Source organism: Haliotis rufescens, unplaced genomic scaffold (assembly GCF_023055435.1).
Source record: "Haliotis rufescens isolate VD_foot unplaced genomic scaffold, xgHalRufe1.0.p SCAF_41, whole genome shotgun sequence".
Taxonomy (NCBI): domain Eukaryota; kingdom Metazoa; phylum Mollusca; class Gastropoda; order Lepetellida; family Haliotidae; genus Haliotis; species Haliotis rufescens.
The window spans coordinates 1,493,609-1,520,706 of record NW_025964124.1 but is presented as its reverse complement, the minus strand read 5'-3'; the positions used below and the strand labels follow the sequence as shown (position 1 = coordinate 1,520,706).

At 45.5% G+C, this 27,098-nt stretch overlaps 1 protein-coding gene across 1 annotated transcript; it reads left to right on the top strand.

The window, feature by feature from the left end:
• The first annotated feature begins 1,127 nt into the window (after positions 1 to 1,127).
• LOC124119903 lies at positions 1,128 to 19,620 on the top strand. The gene is made up of 7 exons (XM_046482573.2): positions 1,128 to 1,608; positions 9,106 to 9,394; positions 10,643 to 11,203; positions 12,326 to 12,489; positions 13,966 to 14,215; positions 15,682 to 15,774; positions 18,210 to 19,620. The coding sequence occupies exons 1-7, from the start codon at positions 1,363 to 1,365 to the stop codon at positions 18,764 to 18,766; spliced, it is 2,160 nt and encodes a 719-aa protein (XP_046338529.2). The 5' UTR covers positions 1,128 to 1,362; the 3' UTR covers positions 18,767 to 19,620.
• Positions 19,621 to 27,098: the final 7,478 nt, after the last annotated feature.

The window sequence follows — 27,098 nt, the reverse complement described above, 5'->3', positions numbered from 1 at the left end:
ATGACCACCCGATCAACATATTGGTCGATTCCTGTCTCCAACCTGCATCACTGCAGACTTCCCTCTCACAGTACGTCACAATGACCACCCGATCCCCATATTGGTGGGCTCCTGTCTCCAACCTGCATCACTGCAGGCTTCCTCAACACTACGTCACAATGACCACCCGATCCCCATATTGGTGGGCTCCTGTCTCCAACCTGCATCACTGCAGACTTCCTCATCACTACGTCACAATGACCACCCGATCCACATATTGGTGGGCTCCTCTCTCCAACCTGCATCACTGCAGACTTCCCTCTCACACACTCTACGTCACAATGACCACCCGATCCCCATATTGGTCGGCTCCTGTCTCCAACCTGCGTCACTGCAGACTTTCCTCTCACACTACGTCACAATGACCACCCGATCCCCATATTGGTCGGCTCCTGTCTCCAACCTGCGTCACTGCAAACATACTTCTCACACCCACTACGTCACAATGACCACCCAATCCCCATATTGGTCGGCTTCTGTCTCAAACCTGCATCACTGCGGACCTTCTCCCACACCTCGTGCTGCCCTAACGCGTTAAACAAACTCTTTGACTGATTGCCTACGCAAGCCATCTGTACAGGTGGAGACTTTGGAGAGCTGTCTCTAGCTCACACACACACCACATGGGCGCCATACAAGGCCACGTATACCAACTGATGTTCACCCATTTTGAGTGTTTGTCACGCCTCATTTAAAGAATACAAAACGTAGTGAAAAGTTTCATCAAGAAGATGGCTGTGCGGAAGTTACCTGCATTGTATATATCATGTACGATGAAATCAACCTGGGAAACCAATTAAAATTGATGCATTCATACCGGACTTGTTTTTTACATCTGTTTTATCACTGACTTCGTATGAATACATAAGGTTTTTTGCCGCTTCTATTTCCACGAAATCATCATGTACCGAGAATGCTACCAATAAAGAATTGTTATGGTGTAGTGTTGTCCTCGATTGGGTGGGGACATGGGGTGTCGAAACGGCGTTATTCACAAAGGACCTGTCCAAACATATCCGATGATATTGACATAGTAAATAATATGCTTTCCTGAGGAGAGTCATCTCTTCCTTGTACAACACATGCATTGGGGTAAAGTCCCCGTAGTCTGATCAGACCACACTTTCTGCGTAAACAGGTGTTTCAGGAGGTAATGCAATCTCAAAGTACATGTCTTCTAAGAATAGTCAATTTCGCAATCAACACTTATACCTGTTAAGGAGAACGCGGCACGCGCGGAACATCCGGGTTACCGTTATATAACCCAGCACCAAGCACTCCGGGGTAGAAGGCGGGTAGGACTCACCACTACAAGACTTCACAATGACGGGTGCCACGACATGGTTGATGCTGACAGCTGCCGTCATGGGTGTCGCCCTCGCGGTGGACCTGACGATGTCTCCCGGGGCTGATGGGAAGGTCGTCGTCGACGCCGTTATAGACAGGATCAGATCTAAATGCATCTTCGGGGACGACCGTCTGTTCCTGCGACGTCTTGCCTACGTGGAGACATCCGATGGCGAAGATTCCATAACGTACCGTGGGGGCTACCACGGGGGTGTATGGCAGGTGAGTTGGGTGTTAAAGCTGGCATTTACAAGAAATTACGTCTATTGATTTCAACGCCGCCGTGCGTATATCTCATTAGGGTTATCTGTAGCAACTCGTTATATCCTGAAGGACAGACACTGGACTTCTTCATGTTTTTTTACCTATTCTTGCAAACCACTAAAGTCAATAAAAAACCCGTTTTAGTTCATGTACTCAACCGCAAAAGAACCACAAGTCAAGCTTTCTGTTTGTGAAATGCACAGAATAGGAATTTGTGAGAAGAAAGGTATACAACATACAAAGACACCTTGAAGAAACACTGTTCACTATTTACATCATTTAGTCTGAGCACCTCGCAGGAACGCAGTTGTGTCGTCTCGTTTGGCGTTTTTTGCAGGACAAATTATGTGCAGAAATGCGTGTAATTTCCCCCTTGTCCATCCTTTGTAAGCCACCATATAAACACACCAAGCATTTCACACACGACTTTGAAAAAGGACAGGAAAAATGGTTCGATTAATTGAACTCCAGAAAGGTGTTGCCATCGGTATCAACGTCAACTGACAGGCGAGGCACTTTGGATGTCATGTGTCTACCATCACCAGATTGGTCACAAGGCCTCAACAGACAGGCAATGTCCAAGACCGTCCCCGTCAAGACTCCCGGGCAGGACCGTAACATCCGGGTGACACATCTGCGTGACCGACGGCGACGAGCAACACAGACAGTTGCAACCATTCAACGTCTACGTCATTCGTTGTCACCTAAGAGCTGCGAGAATCAGATGTCGTCCTTAAGTCGGGCCGATACTCACTTAACGTCACCGCCAACAACGTCTGCAGTGGGCCCAACAGCCCTAACAGGCCGACCGGTGGGGAGGAGGAAACATCATGATATGGAGGCGACGTGAGCGTTACGCTAACTGCTGTGTCTTACAGGCCGACCGGGGGGGAGGAAGCATCATGATATGGAGGCGACGTGAGCGTTACGCTAACTGCTGTGTCTTACAGGCCGACCGGGGGAGGAGGAAACATCATGATATGGAGGCGACGTGAGCGTTACGCTAACTGCTGTGTCTTACAGGCCGACCGGGGGAGGAGGAAGCATCATGATATGGAGGCGACGTGAGCGTTACGCTAACTGCTGTGTCTTACAGGCCGACCGGGGGAGGAGGAAACATCATGATATGGAGGCGACGTGAGCGTTACGCTAACTGCTGTGTCTTACAGGCCGACCGGGGGAGGAGGAAACATCATGATATGGAGGCGACGTGAGCGTTACGCTAACTGCTGTGTCTTACAGGCCGACCGGGGGAGGAGGAAGCATCATGATATGGAGGCGACGTGAGCGTTACGCTAACTGCTGTGTCTTACAGGCCGACCGGGGGGAGGAGGAAACATCATGGAGTGGGGAGGCTTCAGTTATCATCACAGGACCCCCCTACACGTGCTCCATGTGGCTGCTGTCGTGTACAGGGATGATGTTCTTCGGATTCACCTCAGACCTCTCTTCCTGGGTCAAACTCAACTCAAGCTCTTTCATCAAGAAAACGCTCGTCCCCATACAGCACGGGTCTCTGAGGACTTCCCCAAAGTGAATAACATTCCTGTGATGCCCCGGCCATCTTTGGCACCGGACAAAGGCGCCAAATGAGCATGTCCCGGACGAGATCGGAAGACTTCAATTGGGAGTCATCAGGCAGCAAGGCAACCACATACACTTCAGGAACTGGAAGTCTTTTTGGTGCGGGAATGGAACGGGATTCCCCAAGCCTTCTTCCAAAGACTTGTAGACTCTATGAGACTGCGATCTGCGGCCTATATGGAAGCTAATGGAGCCCCAACAAGCTATTGCCACTTGTATTTTTTGGGGGGTTTGAGGCTACCCTGTTTTCGATGTTTTAAAAAAAACCACGGATTGTTGTCATCAATCAATCGATGCACACTTGTTATCAAGTGTTTTCTCTGTTATCATTTCTTGGTATTATCCACATATCTTTTATCATCTTAACGTTATCCGCATTTCCTGTACAACCTCTGTTTGTGGTTTAGTATATACACCTAAAAAAAGTTAAGCACCCACCAGAAATTTTCTGTATAGTAAATAAGAATCAGTTTAGTTGGAGAAAGCATTATGTTTGTGAAGAGCAATCATCTGGGAACAAACAAAACGAAACAAATTTGAGCCAGAATTAAATTTTATTTGCGATATGGTTGCTCAAACACCGGTACTGTTTTTAACACAACACAACACCCTTTCGGACAGGCATGGCATTTCGTAATGTTAAATAATTGCGTAATTTTGTTGTTTTTCTGAGCGGTTGTTGTCAGCACGATGCTAAACAATGCATATGGTATCCCATTAACGCACATGGTTTTTTTTATCCATTCTTGGGTAATGAAATGCATGGGGCTTGCATTAAAGTCAACTTTTGCATGGAATGCATGTTTTTCTGTAGCAGTTGCGTTTTTTGACTTGATTCCATACATGTACTACAATATTGAAAACCAAACTTTACTTGTTTGAAAAATACACTAAAATATTGGTGTCACAGGAACTTTTGTTGTTGAATATATTTGACTCAGTGATCTAGTGGATAGAACGTCCGTCTAAGTCAGTGAAAGTTTGTGGTTCGATCCACAGCCGCGTCATTCCATCAACAGATGGCACTCACTCACTCACTCACTGCAGAAATGCGTGTAATTTCCCCCTTGTCCATCCTTTGTAAGCCACCATATAAACACACCAAGCATTTCACACACGACTTTGAAAAAGGACAGGAAAAATGGTTCGATTAATTGAACTCCAGAAAGGTGTTGCCATCGGTATCAACGTCAACTGACAGGCGAGGCACTTTGGATGTCATGTGTCTACCATCACCAGATTGGTCACAAGGCCTCAACAGACAGGCAATGTCCAAGACCGTCCTCGTCAAGACTCCCGGGCAGGACCGTAACATCCGGGTGACACATCTGCGTGACCGACGGCGACGAGCAACACAGACAGTTGCAACCATTCAACGTCTACGTCATTCGTTGTCACCTAAGAGCTGCGAGAATCAGATGTCGTCCTTAAGTCGGGCCGATACTCACTTAACGTCACCGCCAACAACGTCTGCAGTGGGCCCAACAGCCCATACAGGCTGACCGGTGGGGAGGAGGAAGCATCATGATATGGAGGCGACGTGAGCGTTACGCTAACTGCTGTGTCTTACAGGCCGACCGGGGAAGGAGAAAGCATCATGATATGGAGGCGACGTGAGCGTTACGCTAACTGCTGTGTCTTACAGGCCGACCGGGGAAGGAGAAAGCATCATGATATGGAGGCGACGTGAGCGTTACGCTAACTTCTGTGTCTTACAGGCCGACCGGTGGGGAGGAGGAAGCATCATGATATGGAGGCGACGTGAGCGTTACGCTAACTGCTGTGTCTTACATGCCGACCGGGGGAGGAGGAAGCATCATGATATGGAGGCGACGTGAGCGTTACGCTAACTGCTGTGTCTTACAGGCCGACCGGTGGGGAGGAGGAAGCATCATGATATGGAGGCGACGTGAGCGTTACGCTAACTGCTGTGTCTTACAGGCCGACCGGGGGAGGAGGAAGCATCATGATATGGAGGCGACGTGAGCGTTACGCTAACTGCTGTGTCTTACAGGCCGACCGGGGAAGGAGGAAGCATCATGATATGGAGGCGACGTGAGCGTTACGCTAACTGCTGTGTCTTACAGGCCGACCGGGGGAGGAGGAAGCATCATGATATGGAGGCGACGTGAGCGTTACGCTAACTGCTGTGTCTTACAGGCCGACCGGGGGAGGAGGAAGCATCATGATATGGAGGCGACGTGAGCGTTACGCTAACTACTGTGTCTTACAGGCCGACCGGGGGCGGAGGAAGCATCATGATATGGAGGCGACGTGAGCGTTACGCTAACTGCTGTGTCTTACAGGCCGACCGGTGGGGAGGAGGAAGCATCATGATATGGAGGCGACGTGAGCGTTACGCTAACTGCTGTGTCTTACAGGCCGACCGGGGGAGGAGGAAGCATCATGATATGGAGGCGACGTGAGCGTTACGCTAACTGCTGTGTCTTACAGGCCGACCGGGGGAGGAGGAAGCATCATGATATGGAGGCGACGTGAGCGTTACGCTAACTGCTGTGTCTTACAGGCCGACCGGGGGAGGAGGAAGCATCATGATATGGAGGCGACGTGAGCGTTACGCTAACTGCTGTGTCTTACAGGCCGACCGGTGGGGAGGAGGAAGCATCATGATATGGAGGCGACGTGAGCGTTACGCTAACTGCTGTGTCTTACAGGCCGACCGGGGGAGGAGGAAGCATCATGATATGGAGGCGACGTGAGCGTTACGCTAACTGCTGTGTCTTACAGGCCGACCGGTGGGGAGGAGGAAGCATCATGATATGGAGGCGACGTGAGCGTTACGCTAACTGCTGTGTCTTACAGGCCGACCGGTGGGGAGGAGGAAGCATCATGATATGGAGGCGACGTGAGCGTTACGCTAACTGCTGTGTCTTACAGGCCGACCGGGGGGGAGGAGGAAGCATCATGATATGGAGGCGACGTGAGCGTTACGCTAACTGCTGTGTCTTACAGGCCGACCGGTGGGGAGGAGGAAGCATCATGATATGGAGGCGACGTGAGCGTTACGCTAACTGCTGTGTCTTACAGGCCGGCCGGGGGGAGGAGGAAGCATCATGATATGGAGGCGACGTGAGCGTTACGCTAACTGCTGTGTCTTACAGGCCGACCGGTGGGGAGGAGGAAGCATCATGATATGGAGGCGACGTGAGCGTTACGCTAACTGCTGTGTCTTACAGGCCGACCGGTGGGGAGGAGGAAGCATCATGATATGGAGGCGACGTGAGCGTTACGCTAACTGCTGTGTCTTACATGCCGACCGGTGGGGAGGAGGAAGCATCATGATATGGAGGCGACGTGAGCGTTACGCTAACTGCTGTGTCTTACAGGCCGACCGGTGGGGAGGAGGAAGCATCATGATATGGAGGCGACGTGAGCGTTACGCTAACTATTGTGTCTTACAGGCCGACCGGGGGAGGAGGAAACATCATGATATGGAGGCGACGTGAGCGTTACGCTAACTACTGTGTCTTACAGGCCGACCGGTGGGGAGGAGGAAGCATCATGATATGGAGGCGACGTGAGCGTTACGCTAACTGCTGTGTCTTACAGGCCGACCGGTGGGGAGGAGGAAGCATCATGATATGGAGGCGACGTGAGCGTTACGCTAACTGCTGTGTCTTACAGGCCGACCGGTGGGGAGGAGGAAGCATCATGATATGGAGGCGACGTGAGCGTTACGCTAACTGCTGTGTCTTACAGGCCGACCGGTGGGGAGGAGGAAGCATCATGATATGGAGGCGACGTGAGCGTTACGCTAACTGCTGTGTCTTACAGGCCGACCGGTGGGGAGGAGGAAGCATCATGATATGGAGGCGACGTGAGCGTTACGCTAACTGCTGTGTCTTACAGGCCGGCCGGGGGGAGGAGGAAGCATCATGATATGGAGGCGACGTGAGCGTTACGCTAACTGCTGTTTCTTACAGGCCGGCCGGGGGGAGGAGGAAGCATCATGATATGGAGGCGACGTGAGCGTTACGCTAACTGCTGTGTCTTACAGGCCGACCGGTGGGGAGGAGGAAGCATCATGATATGGAGGCGACGTGAGCGTTACGCTAACTGCTGTGTCTTACAGGCCGACCGGTGGGGAGGAGGAAGCATCATGATATGGAGGCGACGTGAGCGTTACGCTAACTGCTGTGTCTTACAGGCCGACCGGGGGAGGAGGAAGCATCATGATATGGAGGCGATGTGAGCGTTACGCTAACTGCTGTGTCTTACAGGCCGACCGGTGGGAGGAGGAAGCATCATGATATGGAGGCGACGTGAGCGTTACGCTAACTGCTGTGTCTTACAGGCCGACCGGTGGGGAGGAGGAAGCATCATGATATGGAGGCGACGTGAGCGTTACGCTAACTGCTGTGTCTTACAGGCCGACCGGTGGGGAGGAGGAAGCATCATGATATGGAGGCGACGTGAGCGTTACGCTAACTGCTGTGTCTTACAGGCCGACCGGGGGGAGGAGGAAACATCATGGAGTGGGGAGGCTTCAGTTATCATCACAGGACCCCCCTACACGTGCTCCATGTGGCTGCTGTCGTGTACAGGGATGATGTTCTTCGGAATCACCTCAGACCTCTCTTTCTGGGTCAAACTCAACTCAAGCTCTTTCATCAAGAAAACGCTCGTCCCCATACAGCACGGGTCTCTGAGGACTTCCCCAAAGTGAATAACATTCCTGTGATGCCCCGGCCATCTTTGGCACCGGACAAAGGCGCCAAATGAGCATGTCCCGGACGAGATCGGAAGACTTCAATTGGGAGTCATCAGGCAGCAAGGCAACCACATACATTTCAGGAACTGGAAGTCTTTTTGGTGCGGGAATGGAACGGGATTCCCCAAGCCTTCTTCCAAAGACTTGTAGACTCTATGAGACTGCGATCTGCGGCCTATATGGAAGCTAATGGAGCCCCAACAAGCTATTGACACTTGTATTTTTTTTCGGTTTGAGGCTACCCTGTTTTCGATGTTTTTAAAAAAAACACGGATTGTTGTCATCAAACAATCGATGCACACTTGTTATCAAGTGTTTTCTCTGTTATCATTTCTTGGTATTATCCACATATCTTTTATCATCTTAACGTTATCCGCATTTCCTGTACAACCTCTGTTTGTGGTTTAGTATATACACCTAAAAAAAGTTAAGCACCCACCAGAAATTTTCTGTATAGTAAATAAGAATCAGTTTAGTTGGAGAAAGCATTATGTTTGTGAAGAGCAATCATCTGGGAACAAACAAGACGAAACAAATTTGAGCCAGAATTAAATTTTATTTGCGATATGGTTGCTCAAACACCGGTACTGTTTTTAACACAACACAACACCCTTTCGGACAGGCATGGCATTTCGTAATGTTAAATAATTGCGTAATTTTGTTGTTTTTCTGAGTGGTTGTTGTCAGCACGATGCTAAACAATGCATATGGTATCCCGTTAACGCACATGGTTTTTTTTATCCATTCTTGGGTAATGAAATGCATGGGGCTTGCATTAAAGTCAACTTTTGCATGGAATGCATGTTTTTCTGTAGCAGTTGCGTTTTTTGACTTGATTCCATACATGTACTACAATATTGAAAACCAAACTTTACTTGTTACTAAAATATTGGTGTCACAGAAACTTTTGTTGTTGAATATATTTGACTCAGTGATCTAGTGGATAGAGCGTCCGTCTAAGTCAGTGAAAGTTTGTGGTTCGATCCACAGCGCGTCATTCCATCAACAGATGGTACTCACTCACTCACTCACTCACTCACTCACTCACTCACTCACTCACTCACCAACCAACTCACTCGCCAACCCACTCACTCACTCACTCACCAACCCACTCACTCACTCACCTACCACTGTTTCAGATCGACGAAGACAAGTTCAATCTGACACGAACGTGTTCCAACTACATAAGGGATGAATGTGACGTCATCGAATCCGAGTTTAACATTGACTGGCGCAATGCAACATGGGAAGACCTGAGGAAGCCCCTGTATTCCGGCCTGGCTGCGTCGCTGTATATTAAATATCGATCCGGGTCTCGTGACACACCAGCCGACATAACCTCTCAAGCCTCGTTCTGGACACGGTACATGCGCACTGGAGGCAACCGTGCGGCATTCGTTACAAAGGCCAGGAATTTACCAGGGATGGGTAAGGAAATTTGTATCTGCTGGATTTGTATTGCGTTTATCAAGTACTACTACAATGAGATATGACATATATTTGTGTTGACTTTACTTCTCAAACACAAATGTTTGTATCCCCGCGTATGGGTGTTCGGAGGCTTAAGTGACATTCGTAGTTTTCTCTTTAATCACATAAACAACTGTAAAACATCTCATTCACTAATGACGGCCTTCCGAACCATGGCCTTCCGAAAACCTATGATCTGACGATATCAACGTCACTTTTGACAAAAACAGTTTTGATTTCTCAATAGCATATACACATTACATATATTCCCAAAATTCTTTCATGCACATTATTTCAATAATCCCCAAATATCCGGTGTATTGTTTGTACTTTAGTTTACTCTGTAACAACCCGGGGTCACGGGTGGCCCAGTGCAGAGTTGTGTCCCTTGGGACTGTGGGTTCGAATCCCGGTTCGCCCCGATTATGTTTCTATGTTTGTCAGCACCATGCCCGTACGCGTGGGTTTCACCGAAGTGGTAAACGTCTGAGACCTGCATCACTTCGGGCTTTCCTCCCACTCTAAGCTGACACGCCGTGATATAACTGGAATAATGTTAAAGGCGTTAAACCACTCACTCACTCACTCACTCACTCACTCACTCACTCACTCACTCACTCACTCACTCACTCACTCACTCACTCACTCACTCACTCACTCACTCACTCACTCACTCACTCACTCACTCACTCACTCACTCACTCACTCACTCACTCACTCACTCACTCACTCACTCACTCACTCACTCACTCACTCACTCACTCACTCACTCACTCACTCACTCACTCACTCACTCACTCACTCACTCACTCACTCACTCACTCACTCACTCACTCACTCACTCACTCACTCACTCACTCACTCACTCACTCACTCACTCACTCACTCACTCACTCACTCACTCACTCACTCACTCACTCACTCACTCACTCACTCACTCACTCACTCACTCACTCACTCACTCACTCACTCACTCACTCACTCACTCACTCACTCACTCACTCACTCACTCACTCACTCACTCACTCACTCACTCACTCACTCACTCACTCACTCACTCACTCACTCACTCACTCACTCACTCACTCACTCACTCACTCACTCACTCACTCACTCACTCACTCACTCACTCACTCACTCACTCACTCACTCACTCACTCACATAACCCTGAATCCACAATGTCATATTGTTGTGTTTTATTACAGACTGTAAGACTGAGCTGGATCTGGCATTCATCATTGACGGGTCTGGGAGTGTCTCTTCCACAAACTTCCGGCGGATGTTGGCCTTCATCAATGACGTCATAGATGACCTGAACATAGATGACGACGAGATCCACGTCGCTGCTCTGGAGTTCTCCACTGTTGTTGGAGATATAATCACGTTCGACAGCTTCACCACCAAAGCAGCTCTCACATCGTCCATCTCGAGAATCAGGAAAGGTAGCAGTGGCACGAGGACTGACCGCGCCATCCAGGAAGCAGGCGCCACCCTGTTCAACACAACAACAGGTGCTCGGCCACACGCGAAGAGAGTGGCCATCCTGCTGACCGACGGCGCGTCCAGTGCACGCCAGCTGACAGTTGCTGCTGCCCAGACAGCGAGAGACCAGGGCATCACCTTCTTCTCTGTTGGCGTGGGCAACGTCAATGACGTCGAGCTGGCCAACATCGCCAGCAGCCCTAACTGTACTCATGTGTTTATCCTCAACAACTTCCTAGAGATCGACTCTCTGTTATATCAGCTGAAAGACAGCTCCTGCTCAGGTGAGTGAGTGAGTGAGTGAGTGAGTGGCTGAGTGAGTGGCTGAGTGGGTGGTGAGTGAGTGAGTGAGTATGGTTGAAGTCGCTTTTTGCACCATTCCAGCAATTTCAGGGCGGATTACACCAGAAATGGGCATTGTACGATGTGGGGAATCGAACAAAGGCCCTCTGCGGGACGAGCGATCGCGTTTACTAAAAGGCTACCTAACCACCCCTAGACTAGGAGGATGTAGACACGATGTGGAACGTCACTCGACCAGCAGGGATGCAGCCTTAACGTGCTTGTCAGCATTTCATTGAGGGTATTCCACAAGCACTGGAGCTGGTATTTCCATGGTTTCCCAATACGTCATCTATGTGATTTAAGTGAACGTCTGTGACATCTCTATGAAAAGGAACTTGACGTGTTGGTGAATGTATTGTGTCATGAGGGGGACAGGGGACGTGTTGGTGAATGTATTGTATCATGAGGGGGACAGGGGACGTGTTGGTGAATGTATTGTATCATGAGGGGGACAGGGGACGTGTTGGTGAATGTATTGTATCATGAGGGGGACAGGGGACGTGTTGGTGAATGTATTGTATCATGAGGGGGACAGGGGACGTGTTGGTGAATGTATTGTATCATGAGGGGGACAGGGGATGTGTTGGTGAATGTATTGTATCATGAGGGGGACAGGGGACATGTTGGTGAATGTATTGTATCATGAGGGGGACAGGGGACATGTTGGTGAATGTATTGTATCATGAGGGGGACAGGGGACGTGTTGGTGAATGTATTGTATCATGAGGGGGACAGGGGACGTGTTGGTGAATGTATTGTATCATGAGGGGGACAGGGGATGTGTTGGTGAATGTATTGTATCATGAGGGGGACAGGGGACATGTTGGTGAATGTATTGTATCATGAGGGGGACAGGGGACATGTTGGTGAATGTATTGTATCATGAGGGGGATAGGGGACGTGTTGGTGAATGTATTGTATCATGAGGGGGATAGGGGACGTGTTGGTGAATGTATTGTATCATGAGGGGGACAGGGGACGTGTTGGTGAATGTATTGTATCATGAGGGGGACAGGGGTTGACGTTCCGTGGTGGGCAATGACCTTGATGTTCCCTTTCAGCTCCAAAGATTATCTCTGATACCGACATCTCAGTGGTGAAAGTCCTCCCTGAGAACCAGACAGTGACCGACATCTACGTGGCACAAGTCCCCACCGGCAGCAGCGGCTCCAACGGGAGCACGACGACTACATCTGACGGGGATCAGAACCAGGTTACAGTGCTTGTACGTGGTGGTTGACGTCCATAGATGAGTGAGTGAGTGGGTACGTGAGTGAGTGAGTGAGTGGGTGAGTGAGTGAGTGAGTGAGTGAGTGAGTGAGTGAGTGAGTGAGTGAGTGAGTGAGTGGGTGAGTGAGTGATTGAGTGAGTGGCTGAGTGCGTGATTGAGTGAGTGAGTGAGTGGTTGAGTTGGTGAGTGAGTGAGTGGTTGAGTTGGTGAGTGGCTGAGTGGTTGAGTGAGTGAGTGAGTGGTTGATTTGGTGAATGAGTGAGTGGTTGAGTTGGTGAATGAGTGAGTATTTGAGTTGGTGAGTGAGTGAGTGGTTGAGATGGTGAGTGGTTGAGTGGTTGAGTTGGTGAGTGAGTGAGTGGTTGAGTTGTGAGTGAATGAGTAGTTGAGTTATTGAGTGAATGAGTGGTTGAGTTGATGAGTGAGTGAGTGTTTGAGTTGGTGAGTGAGTGAGTGGTAAGGGTTGTGAGTGAGTGAGTGTTTGAGTTGGTGAGTGAGTGAGTGGTTGAGTTGGTGAGTGAGTGAGTGGTTGAGTTGGTGAGTGAGTGAATTGGTTGAGTTGGTGAGTGAGTGTGTGGTTGAGTTGGTGAGCGAGTGAGTGGTTGGGTTATTGAGTGAGTGAGTTTTGAGTTTTTGAGTGAGTGGTCGAGTTAGTGAGTGAGTGAATGGATGAGTTAGTGAGTGAGTGAGTGAGTTAATGAGTGAGTGGTTGAGTTGGTGAGTGAGTGAGTGAGTGAGTGAGTGATTGAGTGATTGAGTGAGTGAGTGAGCGAGTGAGTGGTTGAGTTGCTGAATGGGTGACTTGTTGGGTTAGTGAGTGAGTGAGTGGTTGGGTAAGTGAGTGAGTGTTTGAGTTAGTGAGTAAGTGGTTGAGTTAATGAGTGATTGGTTGAGTATGTGAGTAAGTGGTCGAGTTTGCGAGTGAGTGCTTGATTTAGTGAGTTGGTGAGTGGTTTAGTTGTTGAGTTGGTGACTGAGTGGTTGACTTGGTGAGTGAGTGAGTGTTTGAGTTGGTGAGTGAGTGAGTGATTAAGTTGGTGAGTGTGTGAGTGGCTGAGTTAGTGAGTGAGTGTGTAGTTGAGTGGTTGAGTGAGTGGGTGGTTGAGTTGATGAGTGGGTGAGTTGTGAGTGAGTGAGTGGTTGAGTTGGTGAGTGGGTGAGTGGTTGAGTTGGTGAGTGGTTGAGTGGTTGAGTTGGTGAGTGAGTGGCTGATTTGGTGAGTGAGTGGTTGAATTAGTGAGTGAGTGGTTGAGTTGGTGAGTGAGTTGTTGATTTAGTGAGTGGATTTGGGAGGTTGGTTTCGTGGATGGGTATGTGAGTCGATTGTAAGATTTCGCTTATATCATTATCATGTGTTTTTGTTGATGAATCCTAAGTGTAAGACTTTCACACATGAATCCTCCGTGGTTTTAGAGACGCGACCGATAAGCACGTGACAACAGTCTATCGAGACTTTGTTTGTTGTCATAGAGGTCCGAGGTTCACTGTGGCAGCCTGGAGATCTACGCCTCCTACAACACGCCCCGCCCCGGCCCCGCCTTCTTCGACATGCGGGACAACGCAAGGGAGGGGAGGCCATCCGTCATCTACCTCAACACTACACGTCAAGGGAGACCACTCTACGTTACAGTCATCGGATCACGTGTCCCCGTGTCTGCTGCTGACGTCACACGCTGTGCGCATGCTTCCTACAACGTGTCTATCACCACAGCACCAACAAGTAAGCTGGAAATAACACGTGGATATGCGCCGATGGTTATGTCTTTTGCCTGTGAATATACGACCATAGTTGTGATGGCCCAGTGTACAACACATATAGACTTGATGGTACAGTGTACAACACATATAGACATGTCGGTACAGTGTACAACACATATAGACTTGTAGGTACAGTGTTCCTGCATGTAGACTTGATGGTACAGTGTACAGTAAACATAGACGTGATGGTACAGCGTACAACACATATAGACTTGATGGCACAGTGTACAACACATATAGTCTTGATGGTACAGTTTACAACATATATAGACTTGATGGTACAGTGTACAACACATATATACTTGATGCTACAGTGTACAACACATATAGACTTGATGGTACAGTGTACAACACATATAAACTTGATGGTACAGTGTACAGTAAACATAGACTTGATGGTACAGTGTACAACACATATATACTTGATGGTACAGTGTACAACACATATAGACTTGATGGTACAGTGTACAACACATATAGACTTGATGGTACAGTGTACAACACATATAGACTTGATGGTACAGTGTACAGTAAACATAGACTTGATGGCACAGTGTACAACACATATATACTTGATGGTACAGTGTACAACACATATAGACTTGATGGTACAGTGTACAACACATATAGACTTGATGGTACAGTGTACAACACATATAGACTTGATGGTACAGTGTACAACACATATATACTTGATGGCACAATGTACAACACATATAGACTTGATGGTACAGTGTACAACACATATAGACTTGATGGTACAGTGTACAACACATATAGACTTGATGGTACAGCGTACAACACATACAGACTGATGGTACAGTGTACAACACATATAGACTTGATGGTACAGTGTACAACACATATAGACTTGATGGTACAGTGTACAACACATATAGACTTGATGGTACAGTGTACAGTAAACATAGACTTGATGGTACAGTGTACAACACATATATACTTGATGATACAGTGTACAACACATAAGGACTTGATGGTACAGTGTACAACTCATATAGACTTGTTGGTACAGTGTACAACACATATAGACTTGATGGTACAGTGTACAACACATATAGACTTGATGGTACAGTGTACAACACATATAGACTTGATGGTACAGTGTACAACACATATAGACTTGATGGTACAGTGTACAACACATATAGACTTGATGGTACAGTGTACAACACATATAGACTTGATGGTACAATGTACAACACATATAGACTTGTTGGTACAGTGTACAACACATATAGACTTGATGGTACAGTGTACAACACATATAGACTTGATGGTACAGTGTACAACACATATAGACTTGATGGTACAGTGTACAACACATATAGACTTGATGGTACAGTGTACAACACATATAGACTTGATGGTACAGTGTACAACACAGTATAACTTGAAGTCATGTTTCAGGAGTCGAGGTGGTGTGTCGGGTGGGGCAGACAGAGCGGACGTGTACGGAGGGGGATCTCAGAGAGAGCCGCTACAACAACCTCCTGTGTCAAGGTCAGTCTTCCATGCATTGCTGTAACTAGGTCAGTCTTCCATGCACTGCTGTAACTAGGTCAAGTCTTCCATGCACTGCTGTAACTAGGTCAGTCTTCCATGCATTGCTGTAACTAGGTCAGTCTTCCATGCACTGCTGTAACTAGGTCAGTCTTCCATGCACTGCTGTAACTAGGTCAGCCTTCCATGCACTGCTGTAACTAGGTCAGTCTTCCATGCACTGCTGTAACTAGGTCAGTCTTCCATGCACTGCTGTTACGAGGTCAGTCTTCCATGCACTGCTGTTACTAGGTCAGTCTTCCATGCACTGCTGTTACTAGGTCAGTTTTCCATGCACTGCTGTTACTAGGTCAGTCTTCCATGCGCTGCTGTTACTAGGTCAGTCTCCCATGCGCTGCTGTAGCTAGGTCAGTTTTCCATGCACTGCTGTAACTAGGTCAGTCTTCCATGCACTGCTGTTACTAGGTCAGTCTTCCATGCACTGCTGTTACTAGGTCAGTCTTCCATGCACTGCTGTAACTAGGTCAGTCTTCCATGCACTGCTGTACCTAGGTCAGTCTTCCATGCACTGCTGTAACTAGGTCAGTCTTCCATGCACTGCTGTAACTAGGTCAGTCTTCCATGCACTGCTGTAACTAGGTCAGTCTTCCATGCACTGCTGTAACTAGGTCAGTCTTCCATGCACTGCTGTAATTAGGTCAGTCTTCCCTGCACTGCTGTAACTAGGTCAGTCTTCCATGCGCTGCTGTAGCTAGGTCAGTTTTCCATGCACTGCTGTAACTAGGTCAGTTTTCCATGCACTGCTGTAACTAGGTCAGTCTTCCATGCACTGCTGTAACTAGGTCAGTCTTCCATGCACTGCTGTTACTAGGTCAGTCTTCCCTGCACTGCTGTAACTAGGTCAGACTTCCATGCACTGCTGTAGCTAGGTCGGTCTTCCATGCGCTATATGCTTGCTGTAAAAGGCGACTATATGCTTGCTGTAAAAGGCGACTGTATGCTTGCTGTAAAAGGCGACTATATGCTTGCTGTAAAAGGCGACTATATGCCAGATGTAAAAGGCGACTATGTGCTTGCTGTAAAAAGCGACTATATGCCAGATGTAAAAGGCGACCATATGCTTGCTGTAAAAGGCGACTATATGCTTGCTGTAAAAGGCGACTATATGCTTGCTGTAAAAGGCGACTATATGCTTGCTGTAAAAGGCGACCATTAGACCGGCAGCCCAGATCAGGCCGGAATTCAGCTTTTTTGATGATAAAACTTGCTAAATAAACGGAGATCATAGGTTTTTTAACACAATTATCACCAAGAGATTTCCAAATGGTATTAGGGACTATCATTAACCATTCTTATAGCAGGCTTTGAGGACTACCTAAGCTTGTTTGGGTTTGCAGAAATCCATAGCCAAGCTATCAGGCTATAGCAAGCTTTGAGGACTTCATAGCTCATGAGATATATATTCACAAGAATCAGATTCATGCCGTTATCATTACATTTCAACGATAGGCCTAACCTATGATATCAATACTAGTATTCAGAGACCTAATTTTATAAATACGTGATTTTAATCTCAATAAAATCCTTCCATCTTTAAGAACAAAACATAAATTTGACCATCTGTTGACTCTCAGAGCTGATGTCCAATGCTCTTCTGCCTCCTATGTTTCATTATACACACTGGGATTACAGAGGGTCAACTGTGTGGGGTGGGGTGAGGGTGTGTCTGGCGGGCCTTATGCAGAAAATGATTTGTCTGGCAATGGGTATTTTGTAATAAGTAGAGTGTAATAGTTCATTTTATGTTGGTTCCATGTGATACCTCCCATGTTTAAGCCTTATGCAGAGGAAGATTTGTCTGGTGTGGCCCATTCTGTACTCTGTGAGATGAACCAGTTCATTTACACTTACTTTCATGTGGTACCTCCAATGTTTGATCCAGCCCTTGAATGGCCCCTTATTTTGGGGGGCCAGGGCCACACGCAGCAGGGGTCCCCGGCAGACATCCATATATGAATATGTTGGGTTACACAGTAAATGTTCCTGTGTTCGGATATTGGTACCTTGTTCGTTTGACCAAAGTGCTCTGGGCTGCTGCTCTACATATGCCTGATGTAAGAGGCGACTAACGGGATCGGGTGGTTAGGCTCGCTGACTTGGTTGGTGCATGTCATCGTATCCCGATTGCGTGGATCGATGCTCATGATGTTTATCACTGGATTGTCTGGTCCAGACTCGCTTACATACAGACCGCCGTCATATAGCTGGAATATTGCTGAGTGCGGCGTGAAACAAAACAAACAAACAAACAAACAAACAAATACAGCATCCCTCTATCTCCCATGCAGACATCTGGAAACACGTGAGTTATCCCTTCATATTGTATAACATTGACGTAACACTCCCTTACCGTCTCCCTCTTATCTCCCATCCAGACACCTGGAATCACGTGACTAATCCCTGCCGGACCGGTGTTGTGTCCACGCATCCCCATCCATCGGACCTGACAAAGTTCATCCGCTGTGATGTCACAGGCAAAATGTACATCACCCAATGCCCGAGCAACGAGACCTACAACGAGAACACCGAGAGTTGCGGTCACGAGGCCCTAGGGGGAGGCAACTCGTCTCGTCTCCCTAGCAACGTTCAAGACGTGTGCACAGCCGCGAACCTGGCGCGAGGGCAGTTCTACTTCCCCTATCAAAGCGACCAGTCAAAGTATGTCCAGTGCGACGTGTGGGGCCGAGCGTGGGTCAAGCCCTGTCCTGACGGCCTCACCTGGAACGACCATCACTCCACTTGCTCCCACGCCTCCGCCGCTACGTCAACCTCCGACCCTTGCAACTCCACCAACAACGGACAACGCTTCCCACATAGTGAGGCTAGCAAGTTCATCTCGTGTGCCCATGGTAACGGTGTTGTGATGTCTTGCCCGGCGGGTCTGGTGTTTAACGACCAGATTAAGGCGTGCGACTGGCCCCAGGGTCGGTAACCAGGCACCAAGTATATATCATTTATTTTTCACCAATATGTTTTATTTTATATGTGATACATGGCTCTGTACGCATTATGTTAATCAGATCAACTATACATACACAAATATTATCTTTTGGTTAAATACCTCCTTGTTATCCTGAAAACCGACCCGCTTCATTTTAAGGACTATATCGCTGTAGACAATAGTTGCTCCCAACAAACGCGTCAAGACACTGCTTATCTGGACCACGCTGGATTGATTGAAGGAACAAGTCACACCTCGAACGTACTTTCCCTCTAAGTGAGTAGTGTTTTACGCCGTTTGAAATTTACTTCAGCAAAATCACGGCGGGGGACACCGGAAATGCGCTTCACGCATTGTTCTCATGTAGGGAATCGAACCCAGGCATTCGGAGTGACGAGCGAAAACTTTAACCCCTGGACTCCCGCTGTCCCTCTCCAAAACCAGTACACCCTTAATGGGGATTGGACGTAATGACTCCAAGGCACCATTGAAATTTGTTGGAGTTTATGAAAATCTAAACATTTGGTGTCAAGTTTAAGTCCAATTAAAACCAACTTCACATTATGTCTGTCAAAAAAAAAATATATACTTGATTTACCTTGCTTATGAAACACGACTCCATGATAAAGACAGTTAGACCATGACAGCAGTTTGTCTTGTGTTTGACTATGTTTGTGTGCTTACTGAAACACAGTTGACCGTCTTCCTGAGTAGGTTGACCTGTACCTTCATGTGTTTAAGTAACATGGGTGGTATTGTTTTGAGGTAGTACTCACAATACGAGATCATGTTTATTGAATGTAGTTTTGAAAAAATATATGTTTGAAATAAATCAGTTTTCAGTTTGCATTGTTTTCATTTGAGGTGTTTGAAGTCACTGTGCTGAATTTCAAGTTATTTCCTGGTAGAAATTAACTAAATAAATATTTAAACAAAATAAGGGCGTAATGTTCTAAAGTATCATGGCAGAATGTCCATTGTCACACTACGGCTAAAAGAAGTGCTTATATTTGTTTCCTCACCGTTGAAATAACCTAGACTAGTCCAGTAGACAACACAACCTATACTAGTCCAGTGGACCAGCACACCCTAGACTAGTCCATTAGACCATCACAACCTAGACTAGTCCAGTAGACCATCACAACCTAGACTAGTCCAGTAGACCATCACAACCTAGACTAGTCCAGTAGACCATCACAACCTATACTAGTCCAGTAGACCATCACAACCTAGACTAGTCTAGTGGACCATCACAACCTATACTAGTCCAGTAGACCATCACAACCTAGACTAGTCCAGTAGACCATCACAACCTAGACTAGTCCTGTAGACCATCACAACCTAGACTAGTCCAGTAGACCATCACAACCTAGACTAGTCCAGTAGACCATCACAACCTAGACTAGTCCAGTAGACCATCACAACCTATACTAGTCCAGTAGACCATCACAACCTAGACTAGTCTAGTGGACCATCACAACCTAGACTAGTCCAGTAGACCATCACAACCTAGACTAGTCCAGTAGACCATCACAACCTAGACTAGTCCAGTAGACCATCACAACCTAGACTAGTCCAGTAGACCATCACAACCTAGACTAGTCCAGTAGACCATCACAACCTAGACTAGTCCATTAGACCATCACAACCTAGACTAGTCCAGTAGACCATCACAACCTAGACTAGTCCAGTAGACCATCACAACCTAGACTAGTCCAGTAGATCATCACAACCTAGACTAGTCCAGTAGGCCATCACAACCTAGACTAGTCCAGTAGACCATCACAACCTAGACTAGTCCAGTAGACCATCACAACCTAGACTAGTCCAGTAGACCATCACAACCTAGACTAGTCCAGTAGACCTTCACAACCTAGACTAGTCCAGTAGACCATCACAACCTAGACTAGTCCAGTAGACCATCACAACCTAGACTAGTCCTGTAGACCATCACAACCTAGACTAGTTCAGTAGACCATCACAACCTATACTAGCCCCGTAGACCATCACAACCTATACTAGTCCAGTAGACCATCACAACCTAGACTAGTCCAGTAGATCATCACAACCTAGACTAGTCCAGTAGGCCATCACAACCTAGACTAGTCCAGTAGACCATCACAACCTAGACTAGTCCAGTAGACCATCACAACCTAGACTAGTCCAGTAGACCATCACAATCTAGACTAGTCCAGTAGACCTTCACAACCTAGACTAGTCCAGTAGACCATCACAACCTATACTAGTCCAGTAGACCATCACAACCTAGACTAGTCCTGTAGACCATCACAACCTAGACTAGTTCAGTAGACCATCACAACCTATACTAGCCCCGTAGACCATCACAACCTATACTAGTCCAGTAGACCATCACAACCTAGACTAGTCTAGTGGACCATCACAACCTAGACTAGTCCAGTAGACCATCATAAGGTTGTAGACCCATGTGCACAGTTGATACAACAATATCATATATATATATATATATATGGCAATTAGGCGGTAGATGACACAATATGCTTCCTACAGAGTTCATATTTACATTTCAGAGCTTCTTTAACAAACGTAGCACATTTAATTTGTTAAGGACTGACACATCATTATAAGTAAGTAATTTGTGAAATTTACAAACGTTTGATGCCGTATGTCATATGCAATATGAACTTATTTCTCAACAATACATATGCCTCTCAGTCAAATATGAAATGGAGTTCATCTTCAATGTTATTAGTATTACACATCCTACAAGTTCGGTTAACAGTTATAGCTTCTTTACATCTGATATTACAACGCAAGAGCAGTTCATGCAATCTCAACAAACATATACATCTTCTTAATTCCCTGACATTGATGTTTGTAACATAATATTCAACAGTCGACAATGACTTAATATTCTTATAATGTACAAGTCGTTTGAATCATTGATAATACTAAAAATATTTCGTTTTTCACAATCTTCTAATCTCTGTCTGAACATCGACAGAAAATATGAAATATCACCAATATCTTGACTAGCCCGTGCATATCCGACACCATACGTGTAGAACAACAATCTTACACAAGATGTTCATGCCTGCCTTCCTGTTGAATCTCACTTCTTAATAAGTAGGTAACATTATCTTGGATAACGATCATCTGACGTTCCTAACAATTTACACCAGTACTTTACACATGTTTGGTAGTCATCTATATAAAGTACATGTCTACCGCAGTGGGCTAAAGCTGCACTACTCGGTACATGTGTACCAACACACAATACATATTTACAAAATAATATTATGAAATCTTTCAATAACAGCTCTTTGTTGGAAGCCCCACACCTCCGCCCCCCAAAACTAAAATAAGTTTTATTTTACAATCAAACAACTTAGATAACATATTGACAGGAATATTTTGGTATTTATGCTGTAATTGCTTACTAACAAACAGGGCTTTACTGGCTTTTGAAACGAGAGTATTTGTACACACTGTCCATGACAACCTAGTAGAAAACATAATCCCTAAATAATTATGACAAGTTGATGTCTTTAGTAGCTCTCCATCAAAATACCACTTCTTATTATGTCATAAATAACCACCATTTCGAAAAACTAATAGGACACTAAGACCTCTGTCTTATCCCTATTTATCTGTAAGCCCCATGATTTACAACATTTACATAAATCCTTTTTTACAAACCAATAACACTGTCATGAAAATTACATAAATCATCACCATACAATAATAACACTAGTTCCAAATAGTCTACACCTGTGAATATACCTGTTACATCTGCATCTTCCATCATGGATTGAAATTCTGAAATAAACATTGCAAATAAAAGTGGGCTGATAATACAACCTTGTCTGACTCCACTAAATTAAACTATCAAAATAATCAGTAATAGTAGTGTTGGATACTCTTACAGCTGCTTATCTATTTGAATATATATTTCTCAGTACAGAGAATAATTTACCATGAACGCCTTTATTCATTATTGAATACCAAAGTAATTTCCGATTAACAGAATCAAAAGTTTTCTTGAAGTCTTCATAAATAAAAAACGTCCGCCACTATTAGATGAATACTTTTGTACAAGACATTGCAAAGTGAAAATATTATCTGTTGTGCAATAACCTTTCCTAAAACCTGCCTGCGTCTCAGGTATAATGTTAAAGTGATCAGAAAACCGTTTAAGACGCGCATTTAGAATAGAGGAGAATAACTTCCCAAAAATATCCATCAAAGATTTGGCTCTATAATTATCAACTCAGTCAAAGCTTCCTTTTTATGGAGTAGTACAATAACACTCTCAGCCCATTCGGAAGGAAAGTTTCCCGTTGACAAAATAGTATACATCACTAACACCTCAGCTTTTATACCATCTGGTCCTGCAGCTTTACCCTGCTTCAGATCTCTTATGGATGATTCGATCTCTGCCAGTGTAATATCTCCTTTTAGAATATCATTTACATCATCATCAGTACAGATAATCACACAATTGTTAATTGTGGTTATTAATAACATAATCTACCTGCTCAATGATATCCGATTCCACAAGTATATTAGTGTGGTTTAAACTATTCTTAAAATAATCAAACCATTCTTCTTTGCAAATCTTATTGGAAACAGGATTACAACTTGCCTTGTTTGTCAATGCACATGTCTTTATCCAGAATGTTTTACTATCTCCACTACTGTCTACAAGTTCACGAACACAAGTCTCTTCGTATTCTCATCTCTTCTTCCTGCATAAATACCTGTAACTATTCCTTAATGTAGACTATTAAGAAAGAATCCCCTTACCACCAGTGACTCTAAACTTGTCTGATACATTAAACTTTTTAGTCTTCATATCCTCACCGCCTCTATCGCACCATTTTTCTCCAGATGTACGTTTTGATTTTCTATCTCTAGAAAGTAATCCGCATGAAATAGAACCATTAGGTGCAGCATTAGTCAAAGCTTCAACAACTAAATCACCATTCAAAGACAATAAATGCATAAACCCATCCATGTCAAGTGCAGACAATGACTCAGAAACACTATGTTTAAAGGCATCACATATTTCATTTCTCCATGTATATCTAGGAATATTATTAACATGCATTTCATTAACATTATCGACCTGTCTATCACATCCATGGAGGGTAAGTATGATAGGAAAGTGATCTGATTCAAAGCGAGTATGTTTGCTAAAGTAGGAATGTTGTCAAAAAAGCTAGTTGACCAAAGTGCATAATCCACCAAACTAGCGTCACTCTCCTTAAAACAAGTAAATGATCCTTCCTTACCCCCAGCAAATTGTGAATTTATAAATAATATGGACAGAAAACGTACAACAAAAGTCTGCAGATCCCTCCCTTATTCATTTCACACATCATCTCGCCTACTGCGGGGCACGTCAAATACGTCCGATACATACTCCATGTCGTCTAAACATGTAATAAATCTGTTGTTGTCGTCGATAATAAAATCTTTCAAATTACCACACCGTGCATTATAGTCGCCAGGAGGAATAATTTCGCACTCTGGATGTTCATATAGCACAGCATTTATCTCAGTACTCTATACCCTTATGGATTCTATTGTCTGTCATTACTGAAGTATTTACAGGATGGATATATACAAAACCAATAAGTAAATTACGTATGAGACTAAATATGCTCTTATCAAATAACAGAAATAGCATGTCTGTGTAGTCAGTGATAACACGGCGCAGACCATGTAACAGTGAAGTGTGAACACACACAGACACGCCCCCTCGGTAGTTATACTCTCTATAGTTGTGTAGACACTGTACTCGGGGAACATGGTCTGAATGCTTGCCTTGGTGCAGTTGTTCCCTATCTCTACAAGACCAAAGATACTGTGATCAGTGCAAAAAAACTGTATAGCTGTGTGACGTACTGCGTGTCATGTGTTCTACTGTAGGGGCCGCCTCCGTGGTCTAGTGGTAGAGCGTCCGCCTGGACAGCGAAGGGTCAGGGGTTCGACATCCGCCCGCGTCCAAAAAGACGTTAAAAGCTGGTACTTGTTGTTATCCTGCCTGACGCTCGAAATTAACGGGCTGGTCAGATCGGAGTCATTATACTGTTTCTAAGTAAAAAAAGCAATGTTTGGAATTTTAAAGTCATTGATAAAAAAACATCCTCTTCGATATGACTTATATTTTAAAATATTTGATATGAAAATAGTCCCAATTTTGCTCTATGGTTCCGAAGTCTGGGGTCTACACCAGAATGATGAAATGGAAACTATACATACATTGGCATGCAAGCGCTTTCTAGGTGTCAAATCGTCAACACCCAACAACATGGTTCGAGGTGAATGTGGGCGCTATCCATTATATATTTATGCATACAAAAGAGTTATTGGCTATTGGATAAGGTTATTGAGTATGTCCGATTGTCGCTTTCCAAAGAAATGTTATTATATGATGCTTCAGGCAGAAAGTAATGGTAAAATTAATTGGGTATCAAAATGTAAATTTGTATTGTTCCGTTTGGGTTTTGGCTCTGTATGGGAAAACCAGTGTATAAGTCATCCTCATTCGTTTTTGACAGAATTTATGTCGCGTCTGAAATGTAGTTATGAACAGGATTGGCATAGTCTTCTGGTAAAGGGTAGTAAATCTTTCTCGTATTCTCTATTCAAGGTATCGTTTGGTACAGAGTTGTATCTTAGCTGTATGACCGTCAGTAAATTGAGAGTGGCGCTAGCTCGGTTTAGATGTTTTTCGCATCAGCTGTGTGTTGAAACTGGGAGATATGCTGATACCCCACGTAACAGAAGACTATGTTGTGTTTGTAATGCTGGGTATGTGGAGGACGAGTTTCATTTTTTGTTAGTTTGCTCCGGTTATAACAAGATACGCATGGATCACTTACCACAGACATTTTATGAATATCCGACCATACAAAAATTTAATATCATTATGTCTACAACTGATTGTAAATTAATTGAACGTCTAGCTATCTATATCTATCAAGCGATGTCACTTCGTAGTACATTATTGTGACAACAATAACAGCTGTGTACATCACGTCCATTGTAATACAAATGTAACTATGGGCCGATGGCCTACACTTACGAAAATAAACCGAATTGAATTGAATTGAAGTAGGGTATTAATGTTTTAACTGAGGCATGGTATCTCAGTAGACTAGCACTATAAAATCGGCATTAGTCCGGACTAGTACAAACAGCCACACACACACACACACACACACTCGTGCATGCACGTCGCTACATAAGTTCAATAATGTTGGACGCGACGTTACTGCTCTACAGTACGTGGGGGGTTGATTATCGATGTGCACCTGTTCCTCCACGAGGTGGAGGTGTCGCTACTGATGTACAGATACGGCCGGGACGCTGTGTCAGCTGATACGGTTGCCTGCAAGTGATACACGTACTTTTTTTCTCAACAGAAGCTATGCACTTAAGCGTTTCAGACACCTGAGCGTGCCTTGTCGTGTGATCTATAGCCTCATTGCTGTACCCCTTACTTCCTCCATGATCTATAGCCTCATTGCTGTATCCCTTACTTCCTCACTGATCTATAGCCTCATTGCTGTATCCCTTACTTCCTCACTGATCTATAGGCTCATTGCTGTACCCCTTACTTCCTCCCTGATCTATAGCCTCATTGCTGTACCACTTACTTCATCACTGATCTATAGCCTCATTGCTGTACCCCTTACTTCCTCGCTGATCTATAGCCTCATTGCTGTATCCCTTACTTCCTCACTGATCTATAGCCTCATTGCTGTACCACTTACTTCCTCACTGATCTATAGCCTCATTGCTGTACCCCTTACTTCCTCACTGATCTATAGCCTCTTTGCTGTACCACTTACTTCCTCGCTGATCTATAGCCTCTTTGCTGTATCCCTTACTTCCTCGCTGATCTATAGCCTCATTGCTGTAACCCTTACTTCCTCCCTTATCTACAGCCTCATTGCTGTACCACTTACTTCCTTACTGATCTATAGCCTCATTGCTGTACCCCTTACTTCATCACTGATCTATAGCCTCATTGCTGTATCCCTTATTCCTCGCTGATCTATAGCCTCATTGCTGTACCCCTTACTTCCTCACTGATCTATAGCATTATTGCTATACCACTTACTTCCTCACTGATCTATAGCCTCATTGCTGTATCCCTTACTTCCTCCCTGATCTATAGCCTCATTGCTGTTCCCTTTACTTCCTCCCTGATCTACAGCCTCATTGCTGTACCACTTACTTCCTCCCTGATCTATAGCCTCATTGCCGTACCACTTACTTCCTCCCTGATCTATAGCCTCATTGCTGTACCACTTACTTCCTCCCTGATCTA